Genomic DNA, 20,119 nt, shown 5'->3' with positions numbered 1-20,119 from the left:
TGGACTGCATTGTTCTCCTGCTGTAATGCAGCAATTGCAATTACAATTGAGCTGTCCCCCAGCAGACCAAAAATCCTGCAGTTTCATGACCTTCTTGTTACACTTACATAACCCATGCCTTTAAGGGTTTCTTTTCTCATGGCCTCATGCACTTGAGTACAATTTGGTGAGGGTTTGCAGCTAGCTGAGAAATTTCTGCAACTCTGGGATAGACCAAGCAGGCAGAATTTTGTCCTAAAATATATTCTGAAGCCTCTAGCATTCACCAGAACTATGAAAGTTGACATAAGTCCAGTGTTTTCTTGTTTGTACTTGCCTGAATGTAGCTTTCTTAGTCATCTACTTAGAGAGCTGAGTCATCTATAAGAGCTTATTGTGGAAATGTGAAAGTTTGGTATCTGATCTCTTCCACACATTTTGGTAAGTGCATTTCTCTGGGAATTAACACCTTGATCTTGGAAAGAACCTAAACTTGTGCTTAAATAGTAAAGGTGTTCTTGAATTCTAGATTTAAAACTCTTGAAGAATCATATTTATCCTCCTGTGTTCTGTCTGAAGTAAATAGCATAATCTTCTTTTTGAAGATGAGGACTTTTTTTTCTATTAAAGATATAATTAAGGGATTGTTAATTTGTCTGCATTTTTTTTTTTCTTTTTATTTATAAGAACACGAATAACGCTGCATTTGGAATTGATACTGTGAAACTCATAAATGGTTTCCTTGTAATGGAGGTTTCAGATGGGGAGCAATTTCCAGTAACATTGAATTTATCTATTTCTGGCTTTTAAAGCTACATCCACATAGAAACAATTGCAGACTTTTGAGGATGCCAACAGAAATATTTGCCTTGGCATCATTAGTGAAGCTAGCTAGTTTCAAGGGAAGTGTAGGTTTTAATTAACTAGCTGAGCTGACTTATATCAGCCGGTTTCAAGGCCAAGGGAAATACAGGACAGGCACTCTGCAAACCTGCTGGTGGGCGAGCAGAATGTGTGTATGGATGTTTTGGCAAAGGCAGGTTTGAGTCTGGGGAACCTCTCTGTTGACAATTTACCCCAGTGTGATCTTGCACAAAAAAGTGATATTATCATTAGCATCTCCAAGTGACTCGGGAGAGACTTGTACATCCTTGGTCCTTGCAAATGTATGCTTTTAAAATCCTTTTTAAATCCTTTTAAAATCCTTTGCAGGGCTGTTATTTTTGTTACATTAAAAGCATTTTGTTGCTCTTTTAGAGATTAAATTGAAAGGGAAATAAGACCCTTGGGTTGACAAGGGGAGTTTTACCCTTTTGCTTTTGTTGTAATTATTTGGTATAAAATTGATATGACTTACAGAAGACATATTTTTCAAACCTAAGTTTTTTTAAGATGTGGACATCTCTAAACCCTTTCCTCCAAAAAGTAATATCTACCACATCAGTGACTTGTCTTGTACTTCTCACCTCACTGGAGCTCACTGAAAGACTTTGTTAGGCTGAAATTTGTTCCCTAATATTCACCCCCACACTCAATTAGCATAGTACCCCCTGTGACAAAGATGGATAAAAGGATAATTATCAGCCATAAAGAAGTTACTCAGGTTGTTGGTCTGTGAAATCTGTTGGAGGATTACAACTACCAAAAAATTTTGAGAATCCAGTGACTGCATTTGTAAGTGAGAAGGGATTCATGTCTCCTTCTTTTGGCACCTGGACTTCTGTCAGTCTTGACCTCAACCTCTGCTTTTGTTAAATGGTGGAAGGAGGGGTAAAAACAGGACTGGCCAGTTCATATTCAAGATGTTGAAGAGCAATGTAATTTTTACCACCTTTAGGTCATTATTTTTCTTCTGAGGCTATCTTTACCACTTTGCTAGTGGTAATGACCTTTCCTGGTCCCTGTAAGAAGAAAGCTTGTGGGTGTAAAATTATGCCACTGGAATTTGTTAGCATTTTGTAAGGTGAAAAGTGATCTTTCAGAATGATTTAAAAGCAGGGCTCTTATGAAAGTGAAGTTGCTTCTGATAATTTTCTTGTATCTTGTAGGGTAAAAATTTACTGCTGCATTATATACAATGAAGATGTGATGTGTATTTTTGCGCAGAAATATTAATGTAGAACCAAGTTATATACAGTAATTTCACGAATACAAACCGCAGCAATTTGACAAAAATTTTGGTGGAAACCCGGAAGTGCAGCTAATAGTCGGGGGCGGCTAATATGTGAATAATTTTCTGACATTTACAACCCCAGACGTGCCAGCCAGAGTGCCGAGCCAAGCGCCTGCCAGTAAAAGCCGGCATTTCGCGATTGTTACAGTGTTACTGTGTTGCCCTGGCTCCCTGCAGGCAGCACGGGGGGCGGGGGAGAGAGGCAGGAGAGCTCTCTTCTTCCCTCCTCTGCCGCAGCCCAGGGGAGGAGGGGGGGGGGGGCGCCACCGTTGCCGCGTCCCGGGGAGCCGACGGGGGGGGGGAGCCGCCGTTGCCACGGCCCGGGGAGGTGGGGGGAAGTGCGCACCGCCATTGCCGCGTCTCGGGGAGCCGACGGGAGCCCTGCGCAGCCATTGCTGTGGCCCGGGGAGGGGGGGGGGGAAGTGCGCGCCGCCATTGCCGCGTCTCGGGGAGCCGACGGGAGCCCCGCGCAGCCATTGCCGCGGCTCGGGGAGGAGGCGGGGTGCTTTGTCCGCGCCCGCCGCCAGCGCCACAGGCGCGGGAAAGCTCCGTCCCCGCCCGCCACCGCTGCCGTAGGAGCGGGGGAAGCTCCGTCCCTGCCTGCCACCGCGGGGCAGCGCCGACCCGGGGTGACCGAGCCCAGTGGCAGCGGCGGCCGGCCCCAAGCGGCAGCACCGGGCTGGGCCACCTGGCCCCGTCAGCGGCCCCTAGCGGGCCGAGCCTGCACAGCCTTAGCTCAGCCAGTAAACCCCGCCCTCCCGCAGTTCTGTTACTAATTGCACGCGGGTCCTCGCTGCGAACGACAGAGCGGCTTATATTCGGGTGCGGCTTATTTATGGACAAAAACCGAAATATTTGCCAACACCCAGAGATGCGGCTTATACTCAGTGCGGCTTGTATTCGTGAATTTACTGTAATTGAATACTGTGTTTATACAGGATGTGTATGCTTTTGTTTATTATTTGATCTTTTTTAAATCCTTTGCCAGGTTAGGATTTGGCATTGCTTTCAGGCTACAAGTTATTTCTGTGTAGTGAGGTGATTTAGTAATCGTAGCATACTTCAGTAGTCAGTGATTTATTTTTTTAGAACATACTCCACAAAAAATGCCTGGCTTTGTGTGAACAGTTCAAAGATGGCTTAGTACAATTTATGATCTCTCAGCCTTAATTATACACTCATACTACTTGTCTAGCTGTCCAGTATAAAACAAGTTGTGGATGTGAGAAATTGGAAGGGTCTAATCCTGCAGATGACTGAGGAATTCTTGCTCTCTTGTGGATGTTAGCATCTACACTTCAGTCTTTTAAATAGTGAGGTGCTGGGATGCAGACCAAAATTCTGGAGTAGTTCATATAAGATAAAAAATTTATTTTAATAACATTTCATTTAGAAAAAAAAAAAGAGAGATGAAAAAAAAATCTACCACCATAGTAAATTAGGAGGACATAGCTAAAAATGCTCATATCATTACAGAAAGTAATTCTTCCCGCTGTGGAATGAAATTTGTGGCACATAATGTTTATAAGAAGAGACATGTAATGAAGGCAGCTAATGTACAGTGGGTGGCAATTTGTTCTACCAGATTTAAAGTGTTACTGCAAAACCAATGAAGTAGTGAGTCTTGGATAGCCCTTGTTAATTCAAAAAGTGAGGGTAACTAGTTAAAGTAATATTAATCAACTGATCCCCTCAAGTTCTGGAGTCAATTTTGTGTGTGTGCTGGATATTTTTCTTACAAGAAACATACCTCAGATCAGCCCTAAATTATATTGCTTAAATATTTTCAGACATAAATTTGTAATGTGTGAGTGTTTAATCCATTATAGGTGTCTGTTTGGAAACTATTTGGACTACTTTTGGCTGACTTTGACCAGTCTATGTGAGTTAGAAGAAACATTGACTAAACATGTAACATTATACAGGACCATTTTTGTGAGATCCACAACAGATTTCTGTCTCCTCTGCTCCTCATTCCTGAGTCAGATTAAGTGAGAGCGTTGGCTGATGCATAACATCCTGGTCAGTGGGGCAGCACATGTTCAAAGCCATGGTTTGGGCAGCCTGTGTGGTATTAGAAAACATTGCTAGTGTCTGTATGAACGTGCCTAGGCATGAGAAAAGCAGAGTGCTGGAAGTCCAGGCTTGAAGATCCAGCATCAGGGAATACTGCTGCTTAATCTCACTGTAGCTGTACTTGCTATTCCTTAAAAAATAAAAGAAAGAAAGTGCTAATTGTACTGTGGTTTTTTGTATCAAGTTTGAGATGGTTGTGATCTTTTTGTAGTTGTTAACAATGTATATTCACTCTGCTCAAAAGAGTGCTAACTAACATCAGCAATGTAAGCAGAGACTGCCTAAATTGGAAGCAAAATACAATAAAGGGGATGGAGGGGTCAGGCAGGGGCAGAAGGGAAGAGGGCAGTCCAGGGAATGAGTTGCATCTACATGCATTCCTGTGGTACAAGAGTGAACAAGTGGTTATAGACATCTCCATGAAAGTTTAACTTGATTTTGAGAGGGGAACATAACAGTGAAAGCAGTAGAGAGCATGGGAGGGCAGAGTATATAGGAAGAATTGGAGCTAGGATGGGGCAGGAGAGAGGAAAATCACTGTGTGAGGCTGTGCAGAGGAAGAGAGAATGGAGGCAGAAAAGAATGGACTGGTGGCATTTTTAAACAGTGAGACAAGAGCTGGCAGTGGTGAGCCAAATGTGCATGTGCCTGGATAGCACAGCCATGCAGGTTTTAGGTGGAAGCAGAGGGGCTGCCAGTGTGGTCTTCATCCCCTCAGCTGGGGAAGGACTGTGCCAGGGCCCCATGGCTGCTGCCACCTGTGGCACAGCTAGTCTGGTTTCTCCTCTTTTCTGCCCTTTTCTAAGTGCTTTGCCGTAGCCCCAGAACAAGTTTCTGTGTTTTGGGTTTTTTTTTTTAAATATTAAAGCTGAGGAAGAGAAATAATACCCAGCAGTGTTACGTGTAGTTCCTACTGCAGTTGCAGCGTTCTCATGACTGGCAACCCAGCACCTCGTTGCAAGAGGAATAAAAATGTGTTAAGCATTCCAAGTGCTAAATTCATATAGGATTTTTTTACCATGGCTTGGATTATTTTCTTGGATTGGTATATACAGCATAATTGACTTTAAAAAATGTGAAGTCTGATACATGAAGAGGGGAGGGATAGATGGATCAAATAGAATCTGCATTGTGTTCCTCCTCTGTCAGGCAACACCTACTGAGAGACAGGAGTCTGCTTTCTCCAGGTGCCAGCAGGCAAATTGCTCTCTGCTTTGATAACACACTCCTACAAAAGTCATGGGCCTTTTGGTTTTTGTCTTTGTATTTTCATCTTCAGCTGGTGTTATGGGGAGCCACTGGGAAGCTGTGGGAAGGGTGGTGGGCTCTCCATTAGAGCCTTTCCTTGTCCTCTCCCACAGATAACATGCAGCACTCTGATGTAAACCAGCCCCGATTTTGTCTCCTTCAGTCACAGAAACTGTTGTTTATAGGTGGAGGTTAATCCCATTTAAGAGCTGGATTAGCAAAGACATAGTCGTTTAACCACAGATGCTGAACTTGGGCTGCAGCAGTTCTCAGATAGCCCTGGATGGGATTAATGCCCTGCAGACATTCTGCATCCAGACAGTTTCAGGGCAGGCCATGCACCAGCAAGATGTAAATCTAAGAGAGCTCACCATGGCAATAGTTGTATGCTTGGCCTGCTAAATGATGGTAGATTTTGTAGAAAGAAAGGAAGTAAAAGATCTTTGTATGTTGTGCTAACCAAACTTCCTCAGAGAAGTGAATTAGATGACACGGGAGATCACTGATGATTTGCTGTCTTTGGTTAGCTTCATATGGAGTGTGATGTGCTGGCAATTACTGCAGAATTTCCCCAGGAACCACCAAAATCTGTTTATCTTAAGAACAACAGGCTTGGGTTTGCTGACTGATTGGCACTTGTACTTTTATCCCTCTTCACTGAACTTTCTTAGAGTTATTTATCTCTTCAGGGATAAATTGATAAAGGCATGCTAGCAAATCCTGCAGCCTAAGCTGTGCAGGAGCAAGTGTAAGGAGAAAGATTAGAATCAGTCTGAACTTTGAGAGGCTTCTGTTTGAATAAAGACATTATCTGCTTCAGCAGTGGTGTGACAAATGCACCAACCCTGAAGCACTGCCCCCTTTCAGTTCAGTTAAAAATCTTCCATAAGGCACAGCAGCAGAGACAGATTTCAAAATAATTGTGTCATGTTTTAATCCCCACAAAAACCACTAAAAGCAACTGATCAAATCAAACTAATGTGCTTATCAAGTTAATGAGATTTTAAACATTAACAATGCTTAAAAGCTGTAGAAGGAAGCAAGAACAATACAAAATATGGGATTTGCTTGGATTGCCCCATGCACTTCCCCTCTCACCAAACACAAAGTAGATGGCTCTCAGAAATAAAAGATGGATAACAGCAGTGCTGTGAGGAGCCATTTGGTAAAGGCAATTTTTACTCCTGATAGTTAAAATGCAAAAGTTGCACACAGAATTGCTGTTCAAGTAATGCATGAAGCATGTTGTTAATGATTATGTAGTAATCTGCACAGACAGGATGCACACTTTCCATTGGGGATTTTTGAAGATTATTTATGCTCAGCTCCTAAAGGTGCCTGTCAACTATGCAGGGCCGGGTTGTATTTGAAACTTCAATATAACCCTGGGTTTTGGTATAAGAAAACTTTATAAATTATGGACATACTCCCTTGACTTTCCTTTCAGAAATTCAAACCAAAACTCCTTTGTTAGATAAAAAGCACAACTTAACTGCAAAGGACAATGGAAACAGTGATTGAAAACATATTTTTTCATTTGAGTGAGAAAGTTAGCACTCGAGGGAATTTGGATATGTTTGCTTCAGGGCTTTTGGTGGGCAGTGCTCTGCTTGGCAAGCATTTTGCTTCAAGAGCATTTTCATATGACTTTTCTGATTCAGAGCTTCAGAAAATAAGCTGTAGAGAAGGGAGAGGACAAAACTCAGAGATGCAGAAGAAAAGTCAAGGCCCAAAAGGAGAGATCTAATCACTCTTGGAATACCTTAAAATGTTAAAATAGCTACATTAAAAAAGGAGCAAACTTGAGCCATTTAACACTATAAATCATGGAAAGCAGTGAAAACTAATATTTATGAGGAGGATTGTGAAAGCTTGTGTGACAGTTGGAAATTACATCACTGTTGATGTTTCGAATTCTTGCGTAAAGTAATGCAATCTTGTGTTTATGAATGAATGAACGAGTGACTGAGCTGTGCTAAGTGCACTCCATGGATAAACCAGGTTGAGCTGTTTTGTATCTCTTGTGTGCACTTAGGTTACTTTGCAGCATTCAGTCCCCTAATTTCAGTGTAAATACAGAAAGCTCAATTCTGTGTATGTATTTCTTTGTTCCAGATACAGACCCACGTGTATTAGAGAAACAAGAACTTCAGCAGCCAACCTATGTTGCTCTAAGTTACATTAACAGGTAAGTGTGGTTATTTTTCAGGTATAACTGATCTTGGTTTGCACAGTATGTATTCTACCAAAATGGCATGGTTATGGATGCACTGTTTTGCATCATGGGATATGACATATCATAGCACCTGTTTTGGAAAAACAGTTGAATTAAAATTCAACTAAATTTTTTGTCACTTTTGCATAGGGCACAGGCAGTCCTTCAGCTGCGCTGCTCAAATACTTAGGAATGAGGTTTTAGTTTTTTATGTTTTAGCTAAATCTCATGCCAAACAAGATAATTTTTCTTGGCTTAGTCTTTTATTTTACTGTACTTCACACAAGCGAGTAGAGAAAGATTTCACTTTCAATTGAAAAAAGTTCTATCTGAAAATAGTTCAATATAGAAGTGGATTTTTTATAGAGAACTTCAAAATATTTTCAACCACTATATATATATCTTAAAAAATGTTACTTACCAGCCCTGTATAACCTAAAACTTGAAAGCAATTAAGAAATTAAACCTTTTTAAAGTACTTTTCTAAGTTACAGAGCCTTCCTTAGTTTTTCAGTTATTGACTGATGGTGGTACTGAAACCTCTGGGGTACTCCAGCATGGATTATTGCTTTTTGTACATAGAAGACCAGTTTGCTGTTTTATTTTCTACTGTCTAGAGGATGAGATACAAACTCATAACCCTGTAAGCCTAGAAGATTAACCCAAGATTTAGTTTGACAGAGACTGAGTTGATTCAATCTCTCATGGGCCACATAAAATTTTTCTTTCTAATTGTATGTCATTTTAAAAATGGGAAAAAACAAAACAAAAGCAAAACCCAACATCTTTTTAAAAACACAAAATCCACCGTTTGACTTTCTGTAATGTTTGCTGTAGCGAAAAAAGTGTCAGTGAGTGCGTGGGAGAAGAATACTTTGAGGTATGGAAGTAAGAAGTGGTGTTCACTTGGCTGAATGACTACATTTTCTCCCACTACATGAGACTATGATGATTAAGAATAGCCAGTATTGACATGATTTCCTACTTGGCAAGTAACTCTTGTTCTTCCTGGAGACAGTCTGACTCTTAAAGCATATTTTGAAATTAGCCATGACCCTTTTTAACACTTAGTTCTGCTGATCTCATTTAATGTATAAAACTTGGTTGTTTTTTTTTTTTTTCCAATGTGTAGGCTTGGTATGCTGTTGGGCATGTTGGTATGTTTCCCTCTTTCCATCATATACTTGGGTGTTTTCTCTTTTTGCTTTTGTGATTATTTTACTTAATGTAAGAGAGGGGAAAGGTTTGGGTTTTTTTTTAAATTAGGGAAAAGCTGCTTTAAGACCACGTACTTGACCAGGAGACTTGTTTTAAGACAGTGGGACTTGACCATCCAGTTTGGAATCAGACTACTTTTAAAGTAGCTTGAAAGTGATACCTCATCTAGATTTCATTATTTTGGTCCCCTTTAAACAGAGTTCTGAGTGACTGAGACAGTTTTAGTTGCTGCATATTTTGTCCAAACGTTCTTACCCTGTCATTTTTGAAAAGTAATTCTGGAGAACCGAACTGTGTTGTTTGTATAGTAAAACTGAATCTGAATGGAGTTATGCTTGAACCAGCTGCTATTTAGCTGCTCTTTTAATTGTATTTTAATTTTTTCCAAAGTGCTAGTATCTTTCATTGAACCACCTGCTCTATATGACTCAGTCTCTTGAGGGAGCAGCAATATCCATTACAGTACAAGACATGCCTTTCTATTTCCCACTACATATGCCAGAGCTGAGTTCTGCTTTGTTGTCCCAGGCTATGAACTCAGATTTTGTAGCCTAATACATGTCATAAACATGTTGCATACTGTTAGATATCAAACACCAGATACGGCTGCACTTTTTTTAAACCCATGCTTTTATGGCTTCCAAGTGGAACTGAACTTAGCTCAGTTCCTGCTGTGAGTTACAGACCTTAAAACAATCTTCCTCTGCAAGTTTGTGTATTCAGTATGTTCTGTGTGGGCCATACAGTCTTGTGGAGCCTGGGAAAACAGGGGCATCTGATTCTCAGGGACTGCCAAAATCATACGATAAGACGTACACCAAATATATGTTGTGGTAGAAAGATTAAATGGGTGTGCTTCATGCTCTGCCCATTGCCCTGCTGTATAGTGGCTATTATGAGCTAAAACAAAACATAAATCTGGGTTGTCTGGCGTGATAGCTGGGAGGATAAAGTACCAGTAAAACAGATAGTAGAGAGGGAAGGGTACTGGAGTCTCTGTTTACAACTTGAAACATACTCTTGTTTCCATTTCCCTTCTATCCCTGGTTATTTTCTCAGGCATATTATTATAGCAATACTGTTTGAGGTCTGAAGTTCTGAGACAGCCCTCAGATTGTGGATGTCTAAATCTGTAAGGCTCCATCTCTTTCTCTGCTGGAGATTTACTGCCATTACAGCTTTCAGTAACTACACACAGATGCTGCTTCCATAGTGTGTGATCCTCATGTAGACAGATAACACTCCTTTTAAAACTGGTGGACAAAATATAAATTATGGGTCATAATGGTTTGTTCCTGCTACATCAAACACTTCCATCAGACACTGACTGAATTGCCACAAATCCCTTTCTCAGACAAAGTTTAGTGTAGCCTTAGTGCAGTCCCCAGTATTGATGGTTATTCCCTGCTTTCTTCTGGTTTGGTTTCTTAGAAGTCAGAATTGGAATCAATAAAAGACACACTACAGCTAAAGCAGATGCAGTTAATCTGTTTCCGTCCTATAAATACAGGAGAGGTTTGTCTGCAAGGAGTTCAATGGTGCTACTACAAGAATGGAATACTGACTGTGATCTGTCAGGAATAGTTGCAAATGAGCACTTGGGCCAACATCCTTCAGTATTTTCTAGAGGTATTTCCTTCGTAGTGGGTCAAGACACTTTTATATTTTGTATTGCATTGAAATGCAGTAGTCACAGTGATTAATACTGCTTATAGTGCTACTTAAATGCAGGTTTTATAGCTTTCAGTCAATAAACATGACTATGAATTTTGCTTGGTGTTTATTGGAATCTACATAACATTGTTTGTGCCTCTGAGTGTGTTAGTCTGGGTCTTTAGAGGTGCTGGCTCTCGAGGTTGCTCTATTACCTGGCATTGCAGCATACAGCCAAGGGTTTTAGACTGGGGCAGTCTAATGAACAGAGACTTCTCAGTATTCTCATATTTGAAAGTTTGTTTAATGTGGATACTGCTGGTTACCTGTTAATGAGGAAAGTGAGAACAGAGGCATACAAATTCCTTTGTCTGAAAAGGTAATACTAAAAAATGTTTATAATAAAAAAGCTTTTATTCCCAGCTTAGTCAATGAAAAATTCTTTACAATTAAGTTTTAATGGGGGTATATCAACTTTTAGATTGTAAGTAACAGAAGTAGGAAAAAAGCATAGGTTATTGAAGTAAATTCCTTTCACCTTGAATATGAAGGTTGGAAAGTACCATAGTAACTTGTGTGATTGGAAACACATACCATAAAAAGAACAATTAATTCTGTATTTAATACTGCTTCCATGAAATACATTTTTCTTAGATTCAGTAATTGCTTTACTTTAAAAGTTTCATCCAGATGGGGAAAAAAGAAAACTAGCATGCACCTACAACTGAAACTAAGCAGTCATAATTATACACTGTTTCTACTTCAAATCACATAATGGCTGTATTGGGGAATTGTTGAAAATAAAGACTGTTGTAATATTAAAATCTACCAAAATGCTTTAATTATGTTAACCCCAGGTTCTTTTTAATAGTGTTTTTCTATTCATAATTGAGGTCAGAGAAGAAGGCTTATATAATAAAATATGTTTTAAGCATCAATCCTGCAAGCAGTTGGAGCACACTGGTGAGAATGTTTTTGGTGCTACCTCTGGGCAGTCTGTTGAATGAGGCTGTTGAATGTCTATAAAGTTCATTCTCATGCACAACTGGGAGCACAAATGAAACCTGTGATCAAAATTGGATGGCATTCTTATATGAAGAGCCCAATATTATGCTTGCACATCTCTGAACCAATCTAACATTTCAGCTCCTCCCTCCAGATTTTAACCAGCAAGATTTTGCCTCACTGTTACCATTATAAATTCCTATAGGTTTCAGGCATCTTGTCTCCCCCCACTTCCTTTTTATTTCAGCTGTCATTGTCTTCTCAAGACAAGTTTTTTTACTCTGCCTCCTTTTTTTAATACCATGAGAAGTAAAATCAATCATTTCTGTGAGCATATACATTTGTGAAAGAAATTAATTGCATGTAAAGTTCTGGCCACTGCAAACGCTCCCTGTGTCTTGTCCAACTCACTAACTCTGGTTCAACTGCTATTACCTGTTTTTTCCTGGAGTAAAGCAAAAAGCCAACACCATAGGATTTAATGATCATTTGAAAGTGATTTCGAAAAGTGCAAATTTTTTAGGTAGTGTTATGTTTAGTTTGCACTATGTTACTAATGCAATAACAAGAAGAATGTTTTTGGATTTGAGGCAATGTCCTTTGACTACATCTGTGGGGTTTTGTTGCCTAGAATCAGAAGAAAAACTTTTGCAAACAGTATTGAAGTGGTAATACAAAAAGCAGTTCTTTAATAAAAGCTTTCAGGTGCACAAAATACAGGAGTGCACACACATGGTAGAGGATTTCTGTGATTTTTATGAGGTTATTTAATTAGTGCATCCAGTAAGGGACCAGTTGCCCCAGCAACCTACACTTGGGTCTACCCCTTGGAGTTGTTCCAAGTTCTTTGCCCTGTATCTTACATCTCTCAGGTGCTGGTGTAAAACAAAGTGTCCATGTTAGGAACTCTCTTCTTGAAAATAATACTAAATGGAATTTCAAGAATGTGTTTCAAAAAGTCAGCTATTATTCTAAAGTGTGAGAAAGTGCTAAAAACTATACAACTATATATTAAAAATCTAAAAAGCTGGAAATATATGAAAAAGCTAAAAACTGTTAGGCATCAGTTTCTTATCAGAACATCCAAACCACGTGATACTGCAACACATTACACTTTTCCTGTGCCCTGAGAGATTTTCCTGGGATAATCTGTGAGCAGTAGTTTAACAACAAGCCAGTGAAAGACTTCAGCCTCTCAGAGGTCACAGCCCATGTGCCATCAAAGTGCTCTATCAAACATCTTCTCAGCAGCAGTGAAAATCCTGTTGCTTCCTTTTTGCTATGAACACAAGCGTTAAGTTGTTTGAGTAATTTGTGGGAGGCAATTCACTTTTCTCCCTTTGATTCCCTAAGAGTGTTTTAATCCTAAGACTGTTGACTAGTTTGGGGTAGGACATAGATTCTCTTCCTGGCATTTCTCCTCCTTGCCTTCTGATATCTGTGTACCATCACTGTAATGGCTCTTGGGGCACAGTTTGGAACAAAAGTCACAAGGCTGGAGAGAAGTATTTTTGTTTTCTCCTTGCTTGCCATCATAATAAATACTTTTGCAGAATATGTATGGAAAGTGAAACAATTCTGAAATGGTGAGCATCTTTCTCTAAAATAACTATTCCCTGCATCATTCACCTGATAAGCAGTAGATCAGAATTCAAGTCTTTCTAATTAATTCAGACACGATATTTCCACTTTGAAGTTGTATCATTGGTGCTACATAATAGATTGAGACATGCTACCAATAAATATATAAGACCCCTTGAAATTGATTTTTGATTTCAAGATAGTTAATTTGAGTTTTTTAATTAGTAAAAAGCAAAGTTTTTTTAAAAGGTGTAACTAAGAACCACCCTAACTTTTTTTGGTATAGCATACACTGTCTTAAATCTTGTCCCATGATTCAGAAACAGAAGGGTAGAGACGAGGGAGACTTTCCCATTTCAGGAATTCTATTGTAGATGGGTTTTTCTGCATAGGAACGTATAAGCCCATGAATCTGTTAAAGTATTGCTGTATCATCTGTTGAGACTTGCTACATTTTATAGTGCCTAGTACCACAGTTCTTCCTCCTTATTTAAAATTTAACTTTTCTGTAACATGATACTGTCTCATTTGAATTGAATATCACAACTTTGTAGAAGTGCAGTGATTCCCTTGGATTGTTGGTTCTCATCACATTGAAGGTGCATGCCAATGCTTCCAGTAGCTTCTGGATTGAATGCATGTGACAGGATACAGAAAAAAAGGGATCAAAGTAACATATCAATTGCCAGATAATATTTTTCTGTGTAAGCTTATTTTTAAGTTAACAGTGACCAAGTGGATCATATGGTTTTATTCATGTAGCCATATCTTTATGCTCTGCTATTTGACTTGTTCTGGAGATGGAACAAGACAAACTTCAGATGATAATTCAAACAAGATGTGCAGAAATGAATGATAGTTAGGGAAAGGGGAATGCCTTTTGGTTTGGAAGGATTTATGCAGATGGCTTTGTTTTCTCTTTCTCTCTTTACCAGTTTCAAGCTAAGCAAAGCTCAAGATTTATATGATATACAGCTCTTCTATTTCATGTCAGCAGTAAAGATCAAAAAGCAGATTGGCACTTTAAGGAAAAGCTGGGGTTGATTTTTTGTTTTAATTGAGGGGGAATTAGCTTTCTTATGGTAATTTTTCTGTGAAAGACTCAAGATTTTTCCTTTCCTTTTCCACCCCATGAATCTCAAGTGAAAGAAGCATTGCCAAGTCAGAATCATTTCTTGCAAGTGAATGTGTGCACACCTCTGTGTAATTCAGTTACCAAGCACTAGAGCTGTCAGTGTAAGTCCTCAAGATTTTCAGGATTCTTGTCTCTATTGGTATTTCTTCATCTTTTGTCAAAAGATATTTCTTCATCTTGTCTTGCTGGCACTGTTTTTTGTCTTGGCCAGTTCTGTTTCAATTCCCAGCTTTCTGCATAGGTCTCTTGCACAAATCACTGCATTTAGGGAAGGAGAAATACTTTATTGTCTCTTGCTTTAAAAAGGAGGGCATTTCATTTCAGTGATGTTTAATTTTGATCCTAAGCAGTAGTAATGTTCTCAAAACGACTGTGTGTTGGCTGCACAAAAAAATGTATTCAGATATTTTGTTGTCAGCTATGTGGGCTGATAAGGCTCTCAGTATCTATTTCTCTATTTTGTTCCACAATAAGGTCCTAATTCTTACTAGACTCATTCTTTATATTGCATTTATTTGACATATTTGCAGAGCTATTTGGAAAACACATTAATGTGCCCTGCAGAAATAAGATCTTGTAGAAACTATTATGCTTTGATTTACGAGTGAAGGATGAGCAAAAATTTTACAACTGTGATTAGTTTTCTTTTCAAGTACAATCTGAGTTAAAATGGCTGAAAGAAGTGGCTGTTCTTCATGTCTCTACCACTCAGAAAAATGGCTGACATATGCAGCTACTTACCTATTCTCCTGGTAAGTTTATTTTCTTCAAATCATCATCAAAAACAGCAACAAAGCATTACCTGCACCAGAGAAAATTACAGACTGATTAGATAACTTCGTAGAAAAGGTTCATGCTGTCCAATGTTTTGCTAAAAGCTTGTTGTGACAATCTTAGCTACATGTCATGACTTGCAGATTGGCAAACTTGCTGACCCTGGAATCCCAAGGCAGTCCGGACCAGCTGCTGCTCATTTTCATTGACTGTAGACTGATTTTTTTATTAATCTAAAATTTACTTATCACTGACCTTGTGTACAAAAGTAGTTGTGGTTCTTTGTCTAATTTCACTGATTTTTAAGAAGTAACAATATTTCATTGTGAAGTTGCCTACTTAGATTTGTTGCTAAAAAACACGCATAGGATTAATCTACAGAAAGACTTAAAATTAGATTTTCAAAAAAAAATTGGTAGTTCAAAATGCAAATTATTGAATTACTTTTCTTTCCTATGTTAGATTTTAGTTATGTGAGCACACTTTGTATTCTTAGATTCATTCCAGTAGTGAATATCCCACTAATTTATTAAAATGCAACAAACTATATCTGTAATTCCGAAGGTGTCTGAAGACATTTGATGTTTCCCTCTCTTTTCCTTCTTTCTCACTTTTGCATATAGCACTTCCAGGTGAGGGCTCTTGCACATCATTTGTAAAGTCTTGCTAGTATTCAGAGAGAGATGGAGACTATAAACATAGGCCACGTGGCAAATAGAGTCGCAGCACAAAGTTTGTATATTGTCGTAGACACTGCATTCAGAAGTAGAGCTGCAATTTGGAAGTTGCACACTAACGCTGTCTAAGTCATGCTTTTTAGGACAGCCTGTAGCCTAGGCTAGAGATTAAGTGCAGATGAGAGAATATTCATAGTGCTGGAGAACTTGGCTTGTGAGGAAAGAACGTTGATGTCATCTTCCGCTGCATGAAACCTACTCCAAAGTGTTAGTCTCAGCCTTAATTTTCATTAAATACGTTTGCGGTTGGGTTGACCTCTCAATTTGATTCTGAGCCAGAAAGAAAATTTTATATCCTGCAAAGATGCATTCCTTATCCCACCACTTCCTCTGCAATACTCCAGTGTCCCAAGAAATGGACACCAGGTGGAGAGCTTGACAAAGCTGGTTTCTTCTCTTGTTGAGGCCAAGGGTGCATTTAGCATGCCAGCAAGGGAACTTCAGAGTCCACCAGCAAAATGCTTTTGAAAGATGGTTCTCCTAGGCCTATGACTGGAATAGCACAGGTTACAGCAGTCTTTAAGCACCTTCAGTACAGAGCTGAAAGGAACCTGTACTGTGCACTGGAATGCTAACCAGGCTTCATGAAGGTCAGAACTGAAGTCATCTGAAAGCAACTGGTGGATATGAAGCATAACATACATCCTCACTGCTGTCTTTCATGCTTATAATAAGGAATTAGTGAAGCTTGACTGCCCTGATTGTGAGCAAGTATATAGTAAAGGAACTTTTAATCTTATGAAAATGGAGGAAAGAAGAAAACAGTTCCTTTGGCTTTCAGTTTTCCTTCAGGGCTGCCCTCAGAAACTTGTAAAGTGCTGAGAGGAGAAAGCCCTGGTACATCATCTGTGATTTTTGTTTAATCTGCCTGATTTTGCAAAGATAGTATGGTATCATGTAATCAGAAAATAATTTTTGACAGTGTAGAGACAATAGGCAAAACCATAGGGCTTACCGGATTTTTATCATTAATGTAAAAACAGAGAAGAGATTGTTCTGATCTTGCCCTTGAATTTTTCTGAAACGTCCACAGCTCAAACAATGAAGACAATTTACAAGGCTGTAAAAGTGAGAACTTGCATGAAGAAGTAGAAGTAAAACCCTGAAACTGGTGCAAATACATGGTTTTTTCCTGATGTACAGCTGTTGAAGGTTGGTGAATAGAGGTGGACAGTTGCCTATCTTTGACCTCTGAAAGTCTAAAGTCCAATGCACTTTAACAATAGCTGTGTATGTTACATATTACACATTATTTAAATAACTTGTGTTGGATTATAGTGACCTGAAACACTCCAAAGGCTTGCTTGGCTCAGCAAACAAATGCTATTAAAGGGAGGCTTTATTTAATTAATTTGGCTCAGTTATAGTACAATTAGTCAGGCTGATTTAGTACTTTCTGAATCTTGGCTTCCCTGAAGCAATATGGTTTTGCAGACACTAGATTTCTTGTTCCAGTTTTTCAGAGAACTGAGAAAGGTTTTCTTTCATTGTTAGCGTTGGGAATTTGTTTGTGGAGTTTTGGTTTGTTTTTTTTTTTTTTTAAATCAGGCACAAGTGGTATATCAAGCAGAGATAGAAGTAATTACAGCAGTAATTCCATCTACAGGTGTAGATGGGCTGCAGGGGTAGACACTGCTGATTTGTCCTTGGTTTATTGAGGAATTGCTGTAGATTTGCCTTGCATGACTGTTTAATATCTAGTAATTTATAATTAGAGTAGCTTTTGTAATGCACAAGCAAAACACCATAACAGAAAGGGATGTAGTTGTGGGTTGTGGATTCTGGATGGAAGTGCAAAAAAGGTGGCTGGTTCCAAAGTAGCACATAAGTAACATTTCATATTTGCCACCATCCGTGCTGGGGATTGACCATGTACCTTGAATGAGCTTTTCACAAGAACTTTTGAGCTGGAAATAGGCTGGATTTATTATTTGTTTTTACAGTGTGGATGGCAGGACCATTTCTGTTAACATCCAGTTCACCTATAGCTTCTGTGATGGTGGCAACAATTTGTGGTGGTAAGTTCCACTGGTGCTACACGCAATGTAAAGTAAATTCAACAAGACTCGAGTATTTGTTGAAAGCAGTTTCCTTCCCTGCAGTGGCTTCCATTGTGAAATATGCTTAATAAAGTGTTAAAAAACCTAACCCAAAACACCCCTGTTCAAGGTGAGTCGAGGCATTTATGTGTGATTTCCATCTCCACTGTTTCTTGTTTCATTTGCTCACCTGCCATTTCTAAAAGGTCAGTATTTAGGAAGAGTAGTGAAGCAATTTAAGCCAGGTTAGTCAGGCAATGCCGTTTGCAATAGGTAGCTGAACAGTTCCTGTCCTCCATGTAGAGGATTACCAGGGCTGATGCTGACTTTTTAACCACAGAGTGTGGGTATAAAAGCCTGGCTTGATTATTTCCAGCACAAAAACTTTTGAGCTTATGCTTTTAATGTGATCCTTGGGATCTGACCAACTACAGAAATACTGTCTGGTACCAATGTTGAGATTGTAGAAATGCCCTGAATTTGCACCCAGCACTATGCAGCAGCTCTTTAATAAAAGAAAACCAAGTGTGTTACCATTTAAAACAATGAGGAAAATACCTCTTGCTAAATGTAATTCTCATAATCTGCTAGATAGACTGAAAAATTACATTTTTGCTTTCAAGAACATGCAGGGGAGTAGTTAGATTTCCTGTTCCCAATAATTTTCCTATGTAAAGTATGTTTCCTTATTTTTTTATAATTTTTTCTACTGATTTCTTTTGCACAGTACTTAGTCATAGTGCTCCTACAGGTTGCCCTTTGTTGTTGCTGTTGTTTTTTACCATTTAAAGCAGAAAGCTGGAAGAAGGTTTGTAGAAACCTATAGTAACCTGTAACCTGTGCAGTTATATAAAATTAATGTACTTTTCTTCATGCTAGTAAAAGCATACATACAAACAATAGGTAAAGAACTTCTAATATTTCTTTGATGCTCCATGAAGTGCAATCTCATTTATTCTTATTGGCACCTAAGGTCCTGTGCACATAATTGTTCATTTGCATCATATGTTTTAACGCTGCTGGTAGTTTTGATTTCACCCATCTGTCTCGGTTAGAGCAGCGTAACTCAGCCCAGCTAGGCTGGGAATTGTAGACAGCACCACTGATCTAGTGGAAACCAACCTGCAGTTTAAACCAATATTTCAGTTAGCAGGGATTTTGTTTAGACTTAGGTTCAGCCCATTAAGAGCCCTTGACTACTACATTGACTGGAAATCTATTAAAGGAAACTAGCTGTCATGGTTTCTAATTGAATACTTCTGCAAATCACATGTGTATAGATGAGGAGTGACTTAGTTGCTTGTGTGAGATCAGAGTTGGCTATCTTCCTACCTGATTTAAAATTATTAATCGTTTTTTCTTTAAAAATATTTTTGTGCAGTAATTAAATCATTCCCAAAACTTAATTTTGCTAAGAAATTTTTAAAATTCTGCTTACATGAAATGCAGTATAAAACTACAATCTACATGCCATCCTAAAGATATTGTAAGTCTAGGCTTTTTTTTTCTCTCCTTTTTTTTTCCTCCATTTTATTGGTTTAATATGATTGAGAAGACAGGAAACATTGCCAGTAGTATAAGCTTTATAGGAAAAGATGTTGTACATTCAATGAGCTAGGCAATTACTTGTATTTTGGCTTTGTATTCATGTGATCCATAAAAGATGTTCAGTTTCCTCATTATTATTTTTTCTTTCCCATTGCTGCCTCAGTGATGGTAAATGCAGACAGAAAATACTGCTTCAGTAAAGTTTGGACTTCATTATTTCACATCCTGAGTGTCTAAAAGCATGCTGGAGGTTTTGTGCACAGGTTGTGATGAAATGGCTTAGTTTCTTAGTATATTATTGTGATGGGAAAGAGAAGAACCATGGCACAGAGGTATTCCATCCACATTTCTTGAAAATAGTTTCTTGACAGAAATTGTACTAAAGTAGAAGTCCATTACCATGAACAATTTTTGATTTGCAAGAGCAGTAATTGTATACATACTGCTTGTCAATGCATGCTCTTACATATGGTATAAAACTAAAACATTGCTGTCTGACGAGTTCTTAATTTTTGCTGATGTCCTTATTTCATTTGAGGCATGGTTTATTGGGGCAGCATGTAGGGTAGAGTAAAACTTTCACGATGAAACCTGAAACTGGATGAAACAAACCTGAAGGCTGGATCAAGTTCACAGGAACATTTGCTGAGGTTTCTAAGTCTGGGTTGAATTTGCAGCCAATCTGTGCTCACTTACTGTGCATAGAAAGAACCACAAGAAATGTATTGGTTTCATATG

The 20,119-nt window shown here is 38.8% G+C and overlaps 1 protein-coding gene across 1 annotated transcript in view; it reads left to right on the top strand.

Annotated features, from left to right (window-relative positions):
• JAZF1 (JAZF zinc finger 1) overlaps positions 1-20,119 on the top strand; it is a 191,366-nt gene that overhangs the window by 99,272 nt on the left and 71,975 nt on the right. The window contains exon 2 of the mRNA XM_033075034.1: positions 7,592-7,664. Coding sequence (XP_032930925.1) covers positions 7,592-7,664 — 73 coding nt within the window. The remainder of the gene's footprint in view (positions 1-7,591; positions 7,665-20,119) is intronic.

This window comes from Catharus ustulatus, chromosome 1 (assembly GCF_009819885.2).
Source record: "Catharus ustulatus isolate bCatUst1 chromosome 1, bCatUst1.pri.v2, whole genome shotgun sequence".
Lineage (NCBI taxonomy): Eukaryota > Metazoa > Chordata > Aves > Passeriformes > Turdidae > Catharus > Catharus ustulatus.
Note: the sequence above shows the minus strand (reverse complement) of the source record. Positions and strands in the feature narration are given on the sequence as shown.